At 42.3% G+C, this 18,872-nt stretch overlaps 1 protein-coding gene across 8 annotated transcripts in view; it reads right to left on the bottom strand.

The window, feature by feature from the left end:
- Positions 1-453: 453 nt before the first annotated feature.
- The window catches only part of MYCBPAP (MYCBP associated protein), a 41,722-nt gene continuing 23,303 nt past the window's right edge, over positions 454-18,872 (bottom strand). For 5 of the 8 annotated variants that reach the window (XM_053300150.1, XM_053300148.1, XM_053300151.1 and 2 more), the window contains 10 exons: positions 17,996-18,185; positions 16,306-16,493; positions 15,089-15,235; positions 13,939-14,019; positions 10,354-10,698; positions 7,273-7,394; positions 6,001-6,116; positions 5,638-5,747; positions 2,696-2,875; positions 454-610 (listed from right to left, as the gene is read on the bottom strand). In XM_053300150.1, coding sequence (XP_053156125.1) covers positions 509-610; positions 2,696-2,875; positions 5,638-5,747; positions 6,001-6,116; positions 7,273-7,394; positions 10,354-10,698; positions 13,939-14,019; positions 15,089-15,235; positions 16,306-16,493; positions 17,996-18,185 — 1,581 coding nt within the window. In that variant the 3' untranslated portion in view covers positions 454-508. The remainder of the gene's footprint in view (positions 611-2,695; positions 2,876-5,637; positions 5,748-6,000; positions 6,117-7,272; positions 7,395-10,353; positions 10,699-13,938; positions 14,020-15,088; positions 15,236-16,305; positions 16,494-17,995; positions 18,186-18,872) is intronic. The other 3 variants (XM_053300149.1, XM_053300152.1, XM_053300153.1) reach the window with 2 other exon arrangements.

Genomic DNA, 18,872 nt, shown 5'->3' with positions numbered 1-18,872 from the left:
CAGTCCCTGGCCGCATCTCCAGGCAGAGCTAGGTAGGAGAAACTTCTAAATGCAATAACGTACCAGCTGCCTTCTTCCCTATCACCAAGTAATCGAGCAAAAGCATCACTGTGAGCCACAGCTGGTTCTCCTTCTAGAGACTCTAATCTGGAGTTCAGCAGACCTCTTGAAATATGAAGGAGCTCAACTGAATGCATTTCCACTGATGCAAAGGTAGTGGAAGTGGGGGGGAAACCTCTTCCTCACCATAACTGCCACCTCTTAGGTCTAAAAAGAGATTTCATGGCATGCTTGGTCAGATTCAGCATACATTTTTCACCATCAAAGTTCAAGCTGTGTGGCTGGCAAATTGGCAGATAGGTAGCTGTGAAGGACAGAGCTAACTGATTAAATTATAGGCACCAGTTTGCACAAATTAACAGTGTCATTAACAAAAGGAAACTGCACTGGATCTGCATATATAAATATAACTTTTAACTTTTTATTTCATTATGAAAATCAGCACAATTTAAACAAAAGGTGCCTTATTTTTCTCCTCTTGGGCATCCTTCTTCAGCTGCTCAAAGAGGAAAACCATTTTGTTCACCATTGAATTCAGCAACCCATAGACCTAAAAGCAGGAGACAATTGCAAGAAACTTTCAGCACAAAAACTTAGTAGCAACTTCTCAATAAAAAGATATTTGTGAATGTTCACCTCTCTCAGATGTGCGTCTAGTGAACCTATATATTTCTCCACAACATTTTTGCCCCATAAACCTTGTGTGTGGGAGTGGGGGGCAGTACATTTATTTCTACTTTTTAACATGAATTTCATGCTGACAAATAGTTTGAACTTGAACCATCTTAGCTATGGTAACAAAAAAAAGTAGTTTGCTGTGCCAACGTGGTAGTGGGATCTTATGCCTATCAAGTTGTGCAGAACCATCTAACTCTGCTCCACATGCTGGGCCACACAACTTCCATTAAGCCCACCAGATGCCATACAAAAAGGCCAGAAGGGATCCCTTGCCGATTCCATGGAAATGCTCTTATGATGGGAGTTGTAATCCAACATCATTTCACAACCCAAGTGTGAGAACCCCTGTATCCAAAGGACCTAGCAAACCTGTGCCTAGAAACAGTATCTCTGACAGTGCAAGCAAAAGTGAAAAGGTGCCTAGGTGACACAGCTTTCTCAGTGGATAAGGATTCTCCGAGTTCACCCAATAGAGGCAAAAGAATCCTGGCAGACTAGCATCCATGCACTCTTGAGGCCAAAACACAGAGCATCACTTTTCAGCCTTTTAAAAACAGGTTGCTCACCTGTAACTGATGATCTGGTAGTGATCCATTAGAATAGCCTCTTGGATATTCTAATGGATTCAACGGATCACAAACCAGATAAATAACCTTTTGAACCTTGCTGCCTGTGTGGTCATTTTTTTTCATACCTTTATCCTGCTGCTACTGAACCCATTCATCAGCAACGGAAAAGAAATGGAGGCAATTCAGATAGCTCTTAAAACTGCTTATTTCATTTCCATAATGGCCAAAGGAATTACAAACATGTATAACAGTTGGGTGCCCAAAATGCTGCTCAAAAAGCAAATTCAAATGTTATGTCTTTTTTAAAAGAGCAGGTAGAGAAGAGACTGACACCCTAACTGGCAAGCTGAAACTTAATCTCTTTACTGTACGTCACGCTGGTGCAAGGGAAGACTAGACACTCAGAAGAGGGATGGAACAGTCATTCATAGAATTAGAGGCAAACCTTGTTACTCGTGGGGGTTCTGTTCCTCGCCTACTACAAGTATCAAAACCACGAGTAATGAGGCATTATGCCAATGGAAAATGGGAGATTAGGTTGCAGAATGGACAAAAGAGTTTAAAAAAAAACAGCAAAAAACAGCAAAAAAACCCCTGTGAGAATAATTGAAAATGGTTACTGTACCATGCTCTGTGGGGTCTACATGTGCCCAGGAAAGCCCAGCAACACCACGAAATGACCCCCAAACCGCAAAAAAACACAGAAAAATTCTTGTTTTTTAAAGAAATGAGCCACAAAATGGCTCCTCCGGACAAAATGGTGGCCAGAAGTGACCTCTGTGATCACTTCTGGCCCTCTAGGAACCACAGATATGTGGGTTTTAACTGAAAACCTGATAGACAAATGGGATCATTACTTTCATTCTTGTCTAGCAGGTTTTCAAGCTCCCCGAGCAGAGTACCAAGGAAGTCACTGATGAGAACTGAACCAGTTGTTAGGATTGGTTGAGACTAATTCGTAGTCTCCATGTTGTCATACCCAAGAGAGTGGAGGAGAGAGAAAACTTCTAGATCAGGCTAGGTCTGGGATGGGTGCATTTCCACACGTCGAAGCACACAATACCATTTGAAGAGTCACTCTGCACTTGGCAGAGGCACCCATACAAGAAGCGATGAATGAAGGATTAATCCCGGGTGGTAACTGTAGTCTTAGGACTTCAGATTGAACAAAAGTTGCCAATGCCTCTCAATGCACAGCAAGTGTTAAGACTAACATAGTGCAAAATGAAAGTGATTGGGAAAGCAAGACAGGCACTCCCATCTTAAATTCATTTACTTAAAAGTAAGCCCCAGTGATTTTAATGGAACGTACTTACAAATAACCAGGCTCAGAATCACATCCAAAGTAATAAAGTATGTTCTATTAAAACAGTCCTGACCACACTTACTTCAACATAAAGTTTCTCATGATATTTTTCCTGCACAACTGGATCCACTTGTTCTTGGTGCGGTTCTGGGAGTTCTTCAGGAGCATCTGCTGAAAACGCCAACAGTTCCTTTGGCTCCTTTATGGAACTTTTAACTTTTTTTTCTTCCTTCCCTTTGGTTTTTCTACTGTTTGGACGTTCCTGCTCAAAAAAATGAGTATGCCAAAAGAGAACACAACACCTAATTTCCTACTGAAAATTGAGGTCTTGAATATGCCATATCAATTTGATACTAATACTATACTTGTGAAGCGAATGATATCAAATGTTACACAGACATGCCACATGGGATTCAACAAGCTCTAAATGGGTTTCAAAAAACAGCAGAATTTCCAAACACAATCCTTACCTAAACCGGTCCTTACTTGCAAGTGGAGGAGTCCTAGCTTAGAGGCAGAGCACATGCTTTGCATGCAGAAGGTTCCAGCACAACCACCAACACCAACAGCACCATAAACCATTTCCAAATAGGGTTGAGTAAGGTCACTGTCTGAAAGCCTGGAGAGTTTCTGCCCACACCCATCTAGCTCAGTAGACAATACTGAGCAATACTTAAAGGTATTTGCAGAAAAGCTGCTTCCTATTGAGTCAGACTCTTGGTCCATCTAGCTCAGTAGACAGTACTGAGCTAGATGGACCAAGGGTCTGACTCAACAGAAAGCAGCTTTTCTGCAAATACCTTTAAGCAAAAACACTGCCTACTACAGTGACAAGGCACTGCTTCAAGTACATGAATGGCTCCACCTTATGCCAATCTATTTATCATAAAACTTGAACAAGCCAGCCTTAAAGAACCAAAATACAGATCAATTGTAAGGTGGTATTATATTGATGATATCTTTGATCAATGGCAAAGAAAGCTTGGAGAGATTCACATGCAACAGCACCACAAACAATTCACACATTTTTCCCCTAGATGTTCTCACCACTGAGCAAAGCAAGGTTGCTGGAATTTCTGCCACCCAACAAACAGAAAATGAAACACCACCTACAATCTGGACCTCAGAATCAAAAGCATCTGCTACAACAGTACAACTAATGACCTCAAAAGAACCAGTGAACTTGGTGCCAAACTACATATGATGAAGTGCATATGCATCAACATGTAGTCACAAGCTTGTTTACTCATGAGAAACAGGTGCGGTGGCCACAATTCAGATCAGGATTGCAGTATGGAGGTGATTGATTGATTGATTGATTGATTAAGTGTCATACCCCGCCCATTTTTGTCTTAACGAATGTTTTACTTTATTTTTATTCTGTTGTAAACTGCCCAGAGACGTAAGTTTTAGGCGGTATAAAAATGTTTTAATAAATAAAATAAATAAATAAGTGCTGTCAAGTAGGTGTCGACTCTTAGCAAACACATAGATAGATTCTCTCCAGAATGATCCGTCTTCAACTTGGCCTTTAAGGTCTCTCAGTGGTGCATTCATTGCTATCATAATCAAGTCCATCCACCTTGCTGCTGGTCATCCTCTTCTTTTCTTCCCTTCAACTTTCCCCAGCATTAAGGACTTCTCAAGGGAGCTGGGTTTTCGCATAAAGTGTCCAAAGTATGATTGTTTGAGCCTGGTCATTTGTGCCTCAGCAATCCTTTTCTTCCACCAAGTCTTCCCAATGAAAAATACTCCCGCACCTGCAACCCAAAGTGGCTACTTAACTCCAAAAGTGGCATTGTAGCAAATGGCACTTTCAGGGTTAAATATTTGCTATAGTGGGGGATAGTTTTTGGTGAGAAAACAGAAGGGAGTTATAGGGTTAAATAATGGAGAAGAGAGCTAGTCTTGTGGTAGCAAGCATGACTTGTCCCCTTAGCTAAGCAGGGTCCGCCCTGGTTGCATATGAAAGGGAGACTAGAAGTGTGAGCACTGTAAGATATTCCTCTTAGGGGATGGAGCCGCTCTGGGAAGAATAGGAGGTTCCAAGTTCCCTCCCTGGCAGCATCTCCAAGATAGGGCTGAGAGAGATTCCTGCCTGCAACCTTGGAGAAGCCGCTGCCAGTCTGTGAAGACAATACTGAGCTAGATAGACCAATGGTCTGACTCAGTATATGGCAGCTTCCTATGTTCCTAACCCCTACATCCATGCTGCAGTCCTGAGCCAAATCGCAGTCCTGTTTGGTGCTACTTATGACAACAGTAAATTTAAGCTGATGCATTTAATATCATGTGTAGTTTGGTCTTTAAAGAGCACCTTCTCTACCCAGATAACTGTATATCATATATTATATGATATCTTCTGTATATCATTGACTGCAACATCCACTGGGCATCTACATTCTCTAGAGAATATATCCTCCACAAACACAAGGAAAATATTAACAAAGAACACCATATCCTCTTTGAAATATACTTTCATCCAGCATCTTTTAACTTTCTCCTAGCCTGTGGCGCCACAACCTCCTGATCATAGAAATGCCAGTGATCACTACAATGACGAAGAATACTCATATACTGCTTTTCAACAAAAGGTCTCCAAGCAGTTTACACAGAAAAACAACAACAACAACAACAACAACAAAAGATGGCTCCCTGTCCCCAAAGGGCTCACCATCTAAAAAGAAACATAAGATAGACACCGGCAACAACCACTGGAGGGATGCTGTGTTGGGGCTGGATAAGAACAGTTGCTCTCCCCCGCTAAACATAAGAGAATCACCACTTTAAAAGGTGCCTCTTATGTTTAGGGCACCTCTTCAGACAAACACCTTAAAGCTTCGTGCCTATCCCTAGCTCCAGTAGTACATCCTATTCACTTTTCAAATACTTTCTCTCAGAGTTCTTCCTCTCATAGCTCAGTAGTGGAGCATCTACTAAGCATGCAAAAGGTCTCAGTTTCAATTTCTGACTTCTCCAGGTAGGGCTGAGAAAATTCCTATCTTGAGGGTCCCAAAAATATACCTCTTTGACTGCCTTTCCCTTTTCTTTTTCCTTCACAGCAGCCTTCTTCTCTTCTCTCTGAAGTCTCCGGTCCTCCTTCCCTCCTTTTACGCTGACTGGTTTTACCTCAACTGCAGAGAAATCAGAGTGCTTCATTTACATGAGCCTTGTTTTGTCTAAGGTTGCCAACTAGCTATTATTTTACCAGTAAAACCACCTTCTGGCAAGTAGTCTGTATCAGGCTCTGAAAAGCCAGTACACCCGAGAGCCAGGTCAATTTGCTATTGACCTCATACCCAGACTACCAAGACTTCATTCCCACCCACCCACCCCCATATTCTGCCAAGATCTCCCATGAGATAGTCTGTCAAGACTATAGTTTACCTGGTTCCTCTGGAACAATCTCTACATATGTATCCTTCTCAGGCATACCAAGCAGGGACCTGAGCACTAGTGAGTGGCTCACAAGACCGTCAATTACTTCACACCACAACTGGAAACTGACATTTGAAAGAATATGGTTAGTCCCTGATTGAGTGAGAGTGGGGCTGGCCAGGATTTTGCTGCCTGTTATATTATTTTCTTATGCTTTTCTCTAATCTATCACCAAAAGGCACTCTGAAACTCAGTAAGAGCTGCCACTACTGCAAGGAAACTCAGTATGAGTAGCTTCTAAAGCCACATTTCCCAAACTTCTGATGGCTGAGGCAGTCTTTTTTCTGAATGGAAACTGGAGGCACGCCTCTAGAATGGAAGGAGGCCTGCCCTGAGAGTGACTCATGCAGAGATGTAATAGGGCAGCCTCCTCTGAGTGAGGTAATTCTGTTGTATCACTTCACTGGGAGTACTGGAATGACCCATCCAACAGAATGACCCACCCCCAGCAAAGGTTGACTGGAAGAAAGCAGGTTCAGAGCAGCAGTTCATGCAGACACACCACAGACAGGCTCCACTGTGTGTAGGTACTCTGGGCTCATAGAAGTATTTCAGTTTATTTCTAATGGCACACTGGTGTGCCCCAGCCTCCAGTTTGGGAATTCCTGTACTTGCAGATTAAAAACTGATGTACAGATGAGGTCTATAAATTGAGTTGTCCACTTCTCAAGCACTCCAGGGCTCTGAAAGAGACTCAGCATCTCAACTTCTGCTGTTTCTCTAGTCCAAAGCAAAAGCAGACTACTATATATTGCCCCAAACACCAATCTGGCTTCTCTTGCATTTTAATTCCTCCAACCTTTTTTATTGGATGGAATGAAACTCATCTTTACAGTCCCCCAAACGTGCCTGGAGGTTTTGTGCAAGATACATTTATAAGTAAAGAAATTTGATGTCAAATTGAGCTCTCCACAAATGAACAACTAAAACAGACAGAGACCTGGTACTTCACTCAAGGAAAAAACCAGGGAACATTATTCTAACTCACGTTTAGAATAAATTTAATCACTAGGACATTGGCCATCCATCAACTCAGAAAACCTTCCTTTTTCTTGTTTCACATACAGCGGGGACTGATCCATCTGTTGAATACCCCTGCTGCTTCTCTTAGTCCAAAGCAAAACTAGAGAGAAGGGTTTTTGCTAATGATGTATACCACAGCAATTAACTAGGTAAGGGTGTTCCTAGGAAAAAGAACAGCCCAGTAGAGCATTAACATACCATATTTGATATTGGAGGTCCAGCTGAGTTGGCATCTGTACAGTACAAAGCTCCAATACTGCTTTATTGAGCTGGGCCAGGCCAAATTCTCGGCTTTCTTCCACAGGCATTTCCAACACACTCTAGTTGGATAGAAATCACAGCCAATGTCACCTGTCTTTCAAAACTACACATGTTCTTGGCCAGACATGGCTAGCCTAAGCTCATCATGACAAAGGGGTGGTTTGGTGAAAAGGGTTGTGCCCCCTCTGTGCTTGGTGAATCTAATTAACAAGGCTCAGCATTGTATGCTTTATTTATTAGCAACAGTAGGAAAGAGGGCATGCCCTCGCCTTTTGCCTGTGGGCTTCCCAGAAACATCTGTTGGGCCACTGTGTGACACAGGATGCTGGACTACATAGGCCTTGTGCCTGATCCAGCAGGGCTGTTCTTTTGTTCTTATTCCCTTCCTTCCATACCCATCATCATGAGGAGAACTAGATACATGAACCAAAAGATCTGCATTTACTGAACACGGAACTTCCCCTATTGAATCCACTCAGATGCCTACACTTATGTTTAAGGATGATGTGTGTATACTTAACATAAAAAGGGGAATATATATATTTCATTTGTGTAAAATATTTATTATGTATAGCATATGTATAAAATATTTATTAGGGGTATGCACGGACTGCACATGCATGGAGGCCAGGTGAGTGACGGAGCAGCGCCGCCATCACGGGCAAGCTGCCGGGGGAAAGCTGCCCGGAGCAGCAGTCACACTGGTAAGGACCTTCATCTGTACTGCCGCTCACTGCCCCTGGTGCTGCCTCAAACCGCCGGACTGGTCCATGGTTTAGCCAAACCGGACAAATTCGCCGGACTGCAGACCAGTCTGAATTTGGTCCGCAGCTTGGACTGTGGTCCATGCACACCCCTAATATTTCTCTGTGTAAACCGCCCTGAGCCATTTTTGGAAGGGCGGTATAGAAATCGAATTATTGTTGTTAATAATAATAATAATAATAATAATAATAATAATAATAATAATAGGAAGTGAATACATTGGGAGAGTTAGAAAAATCCTAAAGTCCAAACTCAATGGCGGAAACACCATACAAGCCATATACACCTGGGCTATACCTGTTATCAGATACACTGCAGGAATAACAGACTGGACTCATGCAGAGTTAGAGATGCTAGATCGTAAGACCAGGAAAATAATGACCATCAATCATGCTCTACACCACCGCAGTGATGTAGACAGGTTATACCTCCCTTGCAGCTCAGGTGGAAGAGAATGCTGCAAGTCCATCAAACAGTAGAGGAGGAGAAAAGAGGCCTTGAAGAATATATCAAGGACAGTGAAGAAGATGCACTTCAAACGGTCAATAATGAGAAACTATTCAACACCAATGAAACAAAGCAGGCCTACAAGAAAGAACAAGTCAAGATCCGAGCAGAAAAATGGAAAAATAAGCCATTGCATGGTCAATATTTGCACAATATAAGTGGAAAATCAGACATCACCAAGACCTGGCAATGGCTTAAGAATGGCAACTTGAAGAAAGAAACTGAGGGTTTAATACTGGCTGCACAAGAACAGGCACTAAGAACAAATGCAATAAGAGCAAAAGTAGAAAAATCCACAACAAACAGCAAGTGCCGCCTTTGTAAAGAAGCAGATGAAACAGTGGACCACCTAATCAGCTGTTGTAAAAAGATCGCACAGACTGACTACAAACAAAGGCATGACAAGGTAGCAAGGATGATACACTGGAACATCTGCAAAAAATACAAGCTACCTGTAGCCAAAGATTGCTGGGACCATAAAATTGAAAAGGTTGTAGAAAATGAAGATGCAAAAATATTATGGGACTTCCGACTACAAACCGACTACAAACAGACAAACATCTGCCACACAATATACCAGATATAACTGTAGTCAAGAAGAAAGAAAAACACGTTAAAATAATTGACATAGCAATACCAGGGGATAGCAGAATAGAAGAAAAAGAAATAGAAAAAATCACAAAATACAAAGATCTACAAATTGAAATTGAAAGGCTGTGGCAGAAAAAGACCAAAATAATCCCAGTGGTAATTGGCGCCCTAGGTGCAATTCCAAAACAACTTGAAGAGCACCTCAACACCATAGGGGCCACAGAAATCACCATCAACCAATTACAAAAAGCAACTTTACTGGGAACAGCCTATATTCTGCAACAATATCTATAATAACAGCAACAACATTGATAATAAAATTCAGCCATCCCAGGTCCTTGGGAAGGACTCGATGTCTGGATAAAACAAACCAGTCAATAACACCTGTCTGACTGTGTAAATAAATAAATAATAATAATTTTTATATCCTGCCCCTCCAGCACAATGCTGCTCAGGGCCACCCACAGAACAAATAAATAACAAGAAAACAACATAGAAATAACATTAGACAGATAGCAGAACAGTCTAAATTTGGTAAAAACTAGCTAAACACTGGAAATAACTTTAAACCAAGTTTAAAATCCCACTGGATAAAAAAAGCAGCTAAAGATACTAAAAGGTCTCTCTAAAAAGAAGGATCTCCAACTTTTTAAAAAACCTCTAAGAGAGGGAACATGGAAAAGTTCCTCTGGGATCGCATTCCATTTACATTTGAGTTTCCTATTCAAATATGTGTTTGGTGAAAAACTCTGGAAGCTGATTTGGAAAATGAACACAGTTAATCACTGGGAAACAGAAATGCATGCTAAACTTCCAGGGTTACATGTGCAAACATCTTAAGGCAATGTGTGAGTGTGGGCATGCATACTTTCTGGTGTCTTGATTTGAAAAATGGCTCCAACAGAATGCTTTCAGTCTAACTGATGTCAGTAATAGAAGCTTTTGGATACACTGACCTACATGAAGTAGAAAATTACTCAGAGTAATCCCACTGACATTAAAAGGATAAGTTAGGCATTGTCTAACTTGTTCTTTTAATTTCAATGGGACTACCTTGAGTACCTTTCCTGATCATGTCAACCACAAAGAAGAAGATGGGATATGTTATGAACAGTCCAAGGCTGAGAGAAGTAAAAACACTGGCCAAGCAAACACCTTTTTAAAATCCATGATGGAAAGATTCCACTCCACTCGGTCCACATCCTTCACCACAGTAACATTCATGGGGCCTATCAGCTCCTCCACTATGGACTTCCTTGTCCCTTGACCAATTCGGTTGCTACTTTTCCGGCGCCCTCTACGACCTCCTTCTACAGTCTCCTCCACAATACTCTTTTGCTGCGATTCCACAGCACTCTTTGGTGGTGATAATTCTTCTGGACCTATACTCCTACGCTGTCCCTCATACATGCAGGGAGGGGGAGCGGGAGTGGGAGGTGGATTCATGAGTTTGTTCCACAGATCGTGGAGTTCCTTTACCACTTGGTGCTGATAGTGCAACTATAACAAGAGAAGATAAGAAGAGGTAGCAAATAAGAATTACATGCTTAATGATATATGAGAAATAAACATGCTTGATTGAACAGATTGATAGATTCACAAAATAATCATGGCCTCTATGATAGAAACATTCTTATTCTCCAAAACCTGATACTGTATCTATTATATATTGGGTGTAGTGGTCAGGGGGTGGGTTGGTTGGTGCAAAATAGTCATACTTCCCAATGACTTACAGTTTGAGAATTTTGCATACACAAACCTGCCACTGAAATTAGCTCAATTTACTACTTTTTATACCAAAATATACTGGTGGAAAGGTTTAATTTTTTTTTAATGTTTGAGAAGAAATTCTGGATATAATCATCATATTTTAACTGGTATTGTTCGCAACAGATTTTTAGATTTTATTATTACTCAATAATCAGATCAAAAATTCCAAAATGGCATCATGCCCAAGGGAAGCAGATCTTTCTCAGATTCAGATTCAGTTTTACCATAAATGGTAATTATTAAATAAAATGAATAATGTTTCAAGTTGAAATCCTACACATTTCAAACTGTTCTTTTACCTCCCTTTTGCAGACACATTAATAAAAAATTCTATTATATATATTAAATTTCTTGAACTTCCCTATCCGTATAATAAAATGGTTTAAGACCAAGAACTGTCTTACACCCAATGTGCCTTCTTACACCTCCTTCTAGCCTGATTAGGCAACCAGATTATAAATACTGTGCCCAGCTAAGTGGAAATCATTCAAGGAATGCCAGAGTGTTTTTCTTTCCTGCCCCATTTGCCCACAGTGATTTATACTCTGGGAATGTAGGCTTCAAAGTGAACATCCCAAATGGCTGGTTTCAAATCTTCAAGTGAAACTAAGCCCTATTTCCAAAGCCTCATTGGCCAAGAGTCCAGAAGCAAAATTCTACCTCCAAAAATGTCCTTTTGGAAAACTGAATCTTTTCCCTAGCATGCATGAAGAGTAGGGACAGGGAAGGCAAGGTTACAAATCATGCATCTGGGGAGAATGTTGACTGACATCCAGCTTAAATTATTCATGAGAAGTCCCACTGAGCTTAATAATTTAGTCTGGATGTCAGCTACTGTACTGCAGGCCTGTGCATGTCCGTAAAAAGAGAATTCCAATGTAGTCCACAGGCAGGACTACAATTCCTAGAAGCCTGCACATTTTCCCAGCAGCACATGGGTTTCCGCACTCCCTGCATGCCCTCGCCCTGAATTCCTGAGCATCTGGGAAGTAGAACCCAGTTGCCACACACACACCCCGCCGCCCAGTGCTGGGCAATGGACTAAAGGGCCTCCACCACCAGGATCCTACCCAGGGCACTTACCCTTATGCCACCTGGTGAGGGGCAGGTAAGACATTCCGATATCAGAATTCTCATTTTACCAACATGCACAGGCCTACTGTATTGTAGCCCTAATTCAGTTGGGGTGCGCAGCTCATCTTGCAGTAGCAAGCATAAATTGCCCCCTTTGCTAAGCAGGGTCTGCCTGGTTTGTATTTGGATGGGTGACTACATGTCTGCTGTAAAATATTCCCCTTAGGGGATGGGGTACAGCCACAGCTCAGTGGTATAGCCTCTGCTTGGCTTGCTGGAGATCTCAGGTTCGGTCTCTGGAATTTCCAGGTAGGACTGGGGAAAGACTCCTCCCCAAAACCTTGGAGAGCCATTGAAAGACAGTGTAGACAATACTGAGTTAGAATGACCACTGGTCTTATTCGGCACAAGGCAGCTTCCTATGTAAGAATATGGTAGGGAACAAGCCCCATCAAGCACAATGACTCTTACTTGAGTAAACCTGTTTAGGATATTCAAAGTCTTAAGTGCTGGTTCATCAAACTGCCATCAATGCAAAGCCAGAAGAGCGAATTTTTAAAAATGTCTTTGCTAAACAACCTGTATTTTTCATGCCTTTGGCTTGAAGAGTGAATATGGAGTAGGAAAACCTCACTCCAGAAAGAATAGGGTTTATACACCTGCACCCAATTTACAGTGTCCTAAGCAATCTTTCAAAAGATGGTTCCCTACTTTGGAGAAGAAATAGCTGTCTAGGGGTCTGGTGGCAATGTTCTGAATCTGTGGTAAATCTCAGAAAAGGAGACTTTCACAAGACTGTGTGTAAAAAGGGGATGGTAAAAACTTCTCGGTTGCTGCTGCCAGGGACATCTCGTGGGTTATCCTCCTCCACTAGCTCCAAGGCAGGACAGATCTGATTTGCTAGAAAGAGAAGAGCACGCCCCCTCAGGGCTAAGGGGATGACCCCACTCCAGTTCTTTCTGTCCTCGCTCAGCTCCAGGCAGCAGTTTTTCCTTCTCAGCTATTTGTACCTTCTTTCCACTGTTTTTTCTCTTGATTTTTTCATACCTTCCTTTGTTATTCGATCCTGTTTTCTAACCTACCTTGTTATACCTTTTTTTAAAAGCCCACTTTCTATCCATTTTCTCTCACCGCTTTCTCCCCCCCCCCCACCCCCTTCCCTTGTCTTCTGTTGTATGGAGTGAGAGCACAGGTGGAAAACCATTCTAGTTCTGAGAGGACCCCGACAAGCTGTATTCGGCCCGGGCACTTCTAAGCCTTTCGGCAAGCTCAAGGCTGTGAGGACACCCTGCTTGGGAGTGGCAACGAGTGCCGGCGAAATGCCTGCTCCATTCCAAGCTGCAGTACCAGTTCTTGACCTCCTGTCTAAACTTTCTCAGGTCTCCTTAAATCTTATCCCAGGAAACGTTTGGTACAATCAAGACATGGAAACAAGATCTTCATTAGTAACAGAGTATTATTGGACATATATTTGTATATCTAAACTTTCAAAATATGTCATTTTAAAGGAATTTCTTAATAAGATGCTGTATAGGCACTTTGATGCACTGGGCTGGTTCTCGCAATAATTTCATTGCAGAAAGTTGCGGGGGAGGCACGTGTGAGAACCAAGCACGCCGTGAGAACCAAGGAAAATGTTGCAGATGTTGGGAGGAGCTTGGGCCAACCCAAGCTCCTCCACCTGACATCAAATCTCTGATTACCAATTTCAGGAGGAGCTCAAGCTGGTACAAGCTCTTCTTGACATGGGCACCATTTCCCCTGGTGCTCAAGACACACACCACAGAGTGTACGTGCATTCTCCTCCTGCCTTCTCTACACTTTTGGCAGCACAAGTTTGGATCGTGAGAACCAACCCACTGACCTATACCAGCAGTGTGGAGTTCAAGTGCTGACCTTTTTCATATACAGTGGAAGTATAAACTGATTGAGGGATTTACTGTATCTTCTTGATTTATTGAAGGAGGTTGTAAGAATCTATAAGAAATGGGAATTACATCAATTGCTGCTAGGATAGTTATAGTAAAGATGTGAAAACTAATTAATATTCCTAAAAGGTGAATAACTGGTTTAAAGAACGTGGAATATAATGCATATGAATAAATAAACACAACTTCAGTGCTTCTGTGAAATCACGAAACAACTATCACTTGAAAAGATATGAACCCCATTTCCTAATTTCCTGTAGGATCACACAATATGTTCTTAAATGTATGGTATAAAAGGGAAGGAAAAACTGTACGTAGTCTGATGTTTCATTAAATCAACTTTCCTGGATTTCAAAAATTCGGAAAACTAGGTTAGGATCCCATAGCTAGAAATCCTAAAGTGGGAGAAAGAGTCAATGAGGAATGGAAGGCACAATCACAAATAACTAAAAGTGAGATACTGATTTTTTTTTCTTTTTCTATGTAAACTGCTTTGTGAACTTTTATTGAAAAGCAGTACCATATTTACCTGAATCCAAGACTAGTTTTCCCCCAAGTTCTTTAGTGTTAGAAATCACGGGGGTTATCTTAAATTCAGAGTCCTGTTCTTTTCAGGTAAATATAGATATAACCTGTACTTAAGCTCTATTTTTAAGGGTTCATCTTAAATTCAGAGTAATGTTCTATTTGGGAAAATATGGTATATACATATTTGTAATAATAATTCCCATGAGAAGGAAAAATGGAAGACGTCTCAAGAAACCAGTGTGGATGCCCAGAGAACTTTCTGAACAGCAGAGAAGCAAAAAAGGACACATGTAGGAAATGGACGTGCACGCTTGTACACCGGCCACTTCCAATATTATGCTGACCGGGGTGGCAAGAGAGTATACTGCCGGCCCGCACCAGTGATTTTGACAGCAGCACCGGTGGGGGAAATGTGGCAGGGGAGGCAAGGACATCCTCCCTGCACCTTAAAGCACCCCCCCCCGCTTCCCGCGAGTGCACAGAACCGGTTCCATGCACATCCCTAGTACTTAGAACCTTCCTATGGGCCCTAGCCCCAATTCCTGACAGGTATTAACCTAGCACCTTTTGACTCAAAGGACAAATAATACCTCTGGATTCTTTCTGTGGAATATCTCTTCCTCTGTGACGTATGCATCACGAGGAGATGGTATTTGTGGTGGTGTACGAATTCGATCAAGCAGGTCCTTCAGATTCTCCTCCACTATGACAGCAACTTCTCGGTCTTCTAGCTCTTTCTGCGATACCAAGAAAAACATATTGTGAGATTTGGAAACGACATAACTTTGCAAACATCACCTGACTTATATTTCTCTTCCATCCAGAAGGCACATACATATGTAGCCATGCTTCTACCATATATGACAGTTAAATGGTTACCAATAGGTTTTGTTTAACACAGAGGATGGCTTTATACAACCACTAAGGAGTCTCTAAGTCGGGAACATTTAGATGAAATGTTGGTGACCAGGAACGCCTGCTCCCAATGGGCGTGAAATCTTAATCTGCCCAAGTCTGATTAAGTCTGCCCATGCTCTCGCATTCTCCACAAAACATTCTTCAGACATTCTAAGCCCGATTTCCAGATCTTGGAGATGGAAGTCGGGAGAATGCTGGGTATTGAGTCTTGGGAACTGGACCTGGATGGGTTTGGACATCATGCCTATCAAGAGCACATGCTCCCATTCACTGACATTTTACCTAAACATTCCCGACTTACAGACTCACTGGTAGTCGTATGAAGCTACTAGAGTTCAATACTATTTGTACCCCAAAGTTGCAAGGCTCTACTTTTTTAATACATATAAGACTATTTTCAATGGAAGAAAGCAACACAGGACATTGGCAAGTGATCTATGAAAATAAAGATGTATAAATTATAGATTGGTATACTGCAATGCAATATATACCTATTTCTGGTTATAAAAAAAACTTTCAGAGAATGAATAACTCTACATGCTGAGGGGTTTACCAAAGTATCCCAATGGACTCTGCAATGAGGCTTGTCAAAACAATCAAACAAAGCCACAGTGCTAGAAAGTTTTGCTCACAGGGTGAGAGAGATTTCACATTCTCTCTTGGGGCAAATAGGAGCTATTGGGGGCAGATTTTCATTGGACTGTGGAGTCCCCACTGTTGGAATATTTATGGATTAACACCTGCAAGCAGTGGCAAGGAGCATGTAGCCAGCAGTGGTTGCAGCTCCTTCTCCGGCTGGCAACAGACATTTCCTGGATTTTTAGAAATGTCACTCTATAGCCTATAGCAAACATGAAATTCTCTGCCTCTAGCAAAATTGTTTAGTTACCTGCAGTTCCTCTCTATGCTCAAAAGTTATATCTTCATACACAGCAACTCCCCACAGAGTCACCTGCAACACAGCCCCTCCTAGTAACCTAGGATGAGTCCCAAACTGCCAGGACTCACTGAAGATTCCTGCATCCATTGACTTGAAGATGAAGGAAAACTTCTTGGTTTCACCAGGGAGGATAACTCCTAAGAAGAACAGAATGTATAAGAAAGAAAATTGATGCAGTTTCCTCAATTCCTTTAAGAACATAAGAATAGCTTTGATGAATCAGGCCCAAGGCCTATCAAGTCCAGCATCCTGTTTCACACAGTGGCCCACCAGATGCCTCTGAGAAGCCCACAGGCAAGAGAGACCGGTATGCCCTCTCTCTTGTTGTTACTCCCCTACAACTGATATTTAGAGGCATCTTGCCTCTGAAGCTGGAGGTGGCCTATAGCCAGCAGACTAAAAGCCACTGATAGACCTGTGCTCCATGAATTTGTCCAAGCCCCTTTTTAAAGCCATCCAAGCTAGTGGCCATCACCACATCCCATGACAGAGAACTCCATAGATTAATTATGCACTCTGTGAAAAAGTACTTCCTGTTGCTGGTCCTAAATTTGTCATTTGAGGACCACTTTACACTTTTATTTACTTCTTTTTTGATGCATACCTTATTGTTTGAAGGAAAGGCCTTCAAGGTAGTTGTATGTCAAAAATGTTTGCGGTGTGTGTTTTATACAGGTACATGTATAATGGCCACAGCTCTTTGCTATTTGTACAGGTGGTGCTAAAAGCATGTTTGTCAACATGGAATGTGTGAAGTAGCTCAAGAAGGGACTGAAGAAATACTGATTTCATTTTAGTGTGTGGTTATTTGCCAGGATAGTCCACAAATCTTCACACTCTGGTATCTGGTATCTGCTTCATGGTCCTTATATACTGAGGCAGAATACCTGCATTCTGAGGCATTACATTTATTTCAGCTTCTCATCATCAGTCTGCAATAATCTGGCAAAAATGCATTCAGCCAAATCCAAATATTTGACCCTGTGCTCTGGGCACAATTGATCAAAAGTCGAACTGTTTGGGTAAAAAATATCAATTGGACTCAACAACTGACAACACAGTATCCTTTGGCCTCTGACAACAGAACTGCAACATGCAGATGGGAATGAGATGATCCATTTGCCTCAGAGTTTCCCTAAAAGGACTTGTCTAAGACATCTGACAGCTCTTCATAAGTCATGGTCCAAACCACTGTTCCCTCTAAGGAGTGCGCATATGCATGAGCTCACAAGTTTTTTGATGTCCGCTCAGTTAATTTTAGATCCCGCTCAGGTTAAATCAGGAAGGCCCCACTCTGAGTGCACGTGTGCACACACTGCCTTGATACAACCGCCCAGAACAAAACTCATTCTGCACGGAGATGAAAAAAATTACAGGGACCACAAGTCCAAACCTGATTACTTTCTGGGATCCACTGTGTTCAATTCAACCCTCTGAGGCAGGGGTTTCCAACCTGCAGTACTCCAGATGTTCCTGAACTACAACTCCCATCATCCCCAGCCACAATCTATTGTGGAGTACCATCTGAAGTACCACAGGTTGGGAAGCCCTGCTCTAAGGAAATTGTCTTTCATGTATATAACTGTCATTTGTATGAAGTCATCATGGTTTACTTTAAAAAAATAAAAACATCACCCACCTGATCTGGTGTTAAAGTAAAAATTCTGCACCCTTTTCCTCTTTCTCTCTGGAAAGGTAAAAGGCTGAGGCTGCCTCTTCCAATCATACCAGATAGCAACTGTGCCATCATTGCTCACTGTGAGACAGGATTCTGCTTTCTCCCCTACCAAAATTTCAAATGTGACTCGGGCAGCAATGCCAACTTCACCCTGTTGGAATGGGAGGGAAAGATGACAAAACATCAGAAGGCCTCCATAGGTAAAACTTAAGCCTTGTCACAACCAGGGTCAGAAGTCAGTGCTGCCTCTCTCAGCTCCAGCAAGTCTCTTTTGGCAAACTAAGACCCAGAAAAGTGAACTTCAAATGACACCACAGCAAGGAACCTTTGTTTCTGGAGATCTCAAAAGCAAACAGAAGCTAAGCAACTTACTCCCACCATCTTGGAAGACATCGAGGGCATGCACACAACCTCCAGCCACTGCTCAGGAGGGCTACTGAAGAGGCAGGAGTTTGCCTGCCTTCCCTGGCAGACGAGAAGTGGCCATCTTTGCCTCCGCCGCACAGCACACCCACACAAGGGGTGGTGTAATGGAGGACAAAGTTGGAATCGGGAGGAAGAAGTCCTCCCACATCCCAGAATGCCCAGTGCCAGTGCTCTGGAGCAACCACTCTTTCCCCCTTGCTTACTGCCCAAGATGGCAGTGGGCCTTCTATCCAGCAGCAATCACTCAGACGATCGTTTTGGGTGGTAGAATGAACCCATTGTTCATTCTGCCTCAGTAAAAAGCTGGGTAGAAGTATTGGGCTACCCTCGGCTGGAGTAGCCAGGAGTGGAGGGCTCCCAGCACTCCAGTCAACACGAGCTACCTGGGTTACCCCAGGTGGCTCATGTTGTG

The sequence above is a fragment of the Hemicordylus capensis genome, chromosome 2, assembly GCF_027244095.1.
Source record: "Hemicordylus capensis ecotype Gifberg chromosome 2, rHemCap1.1.pri, whole genome shotgun sequence".
In the NCBI taxonomy this organism is placed as follows: Eukaryota; Metazoa; Chordata; class Lepidosauria; order Squamata; family Cordylidae; genus Hemicordylus; species Hemicordylus capensis.
The sequence above is the reverse complement of the archived record's forward strand: the minus strand, read 5'-3'. Positions and strand labels throughout refer to the sequence as shown.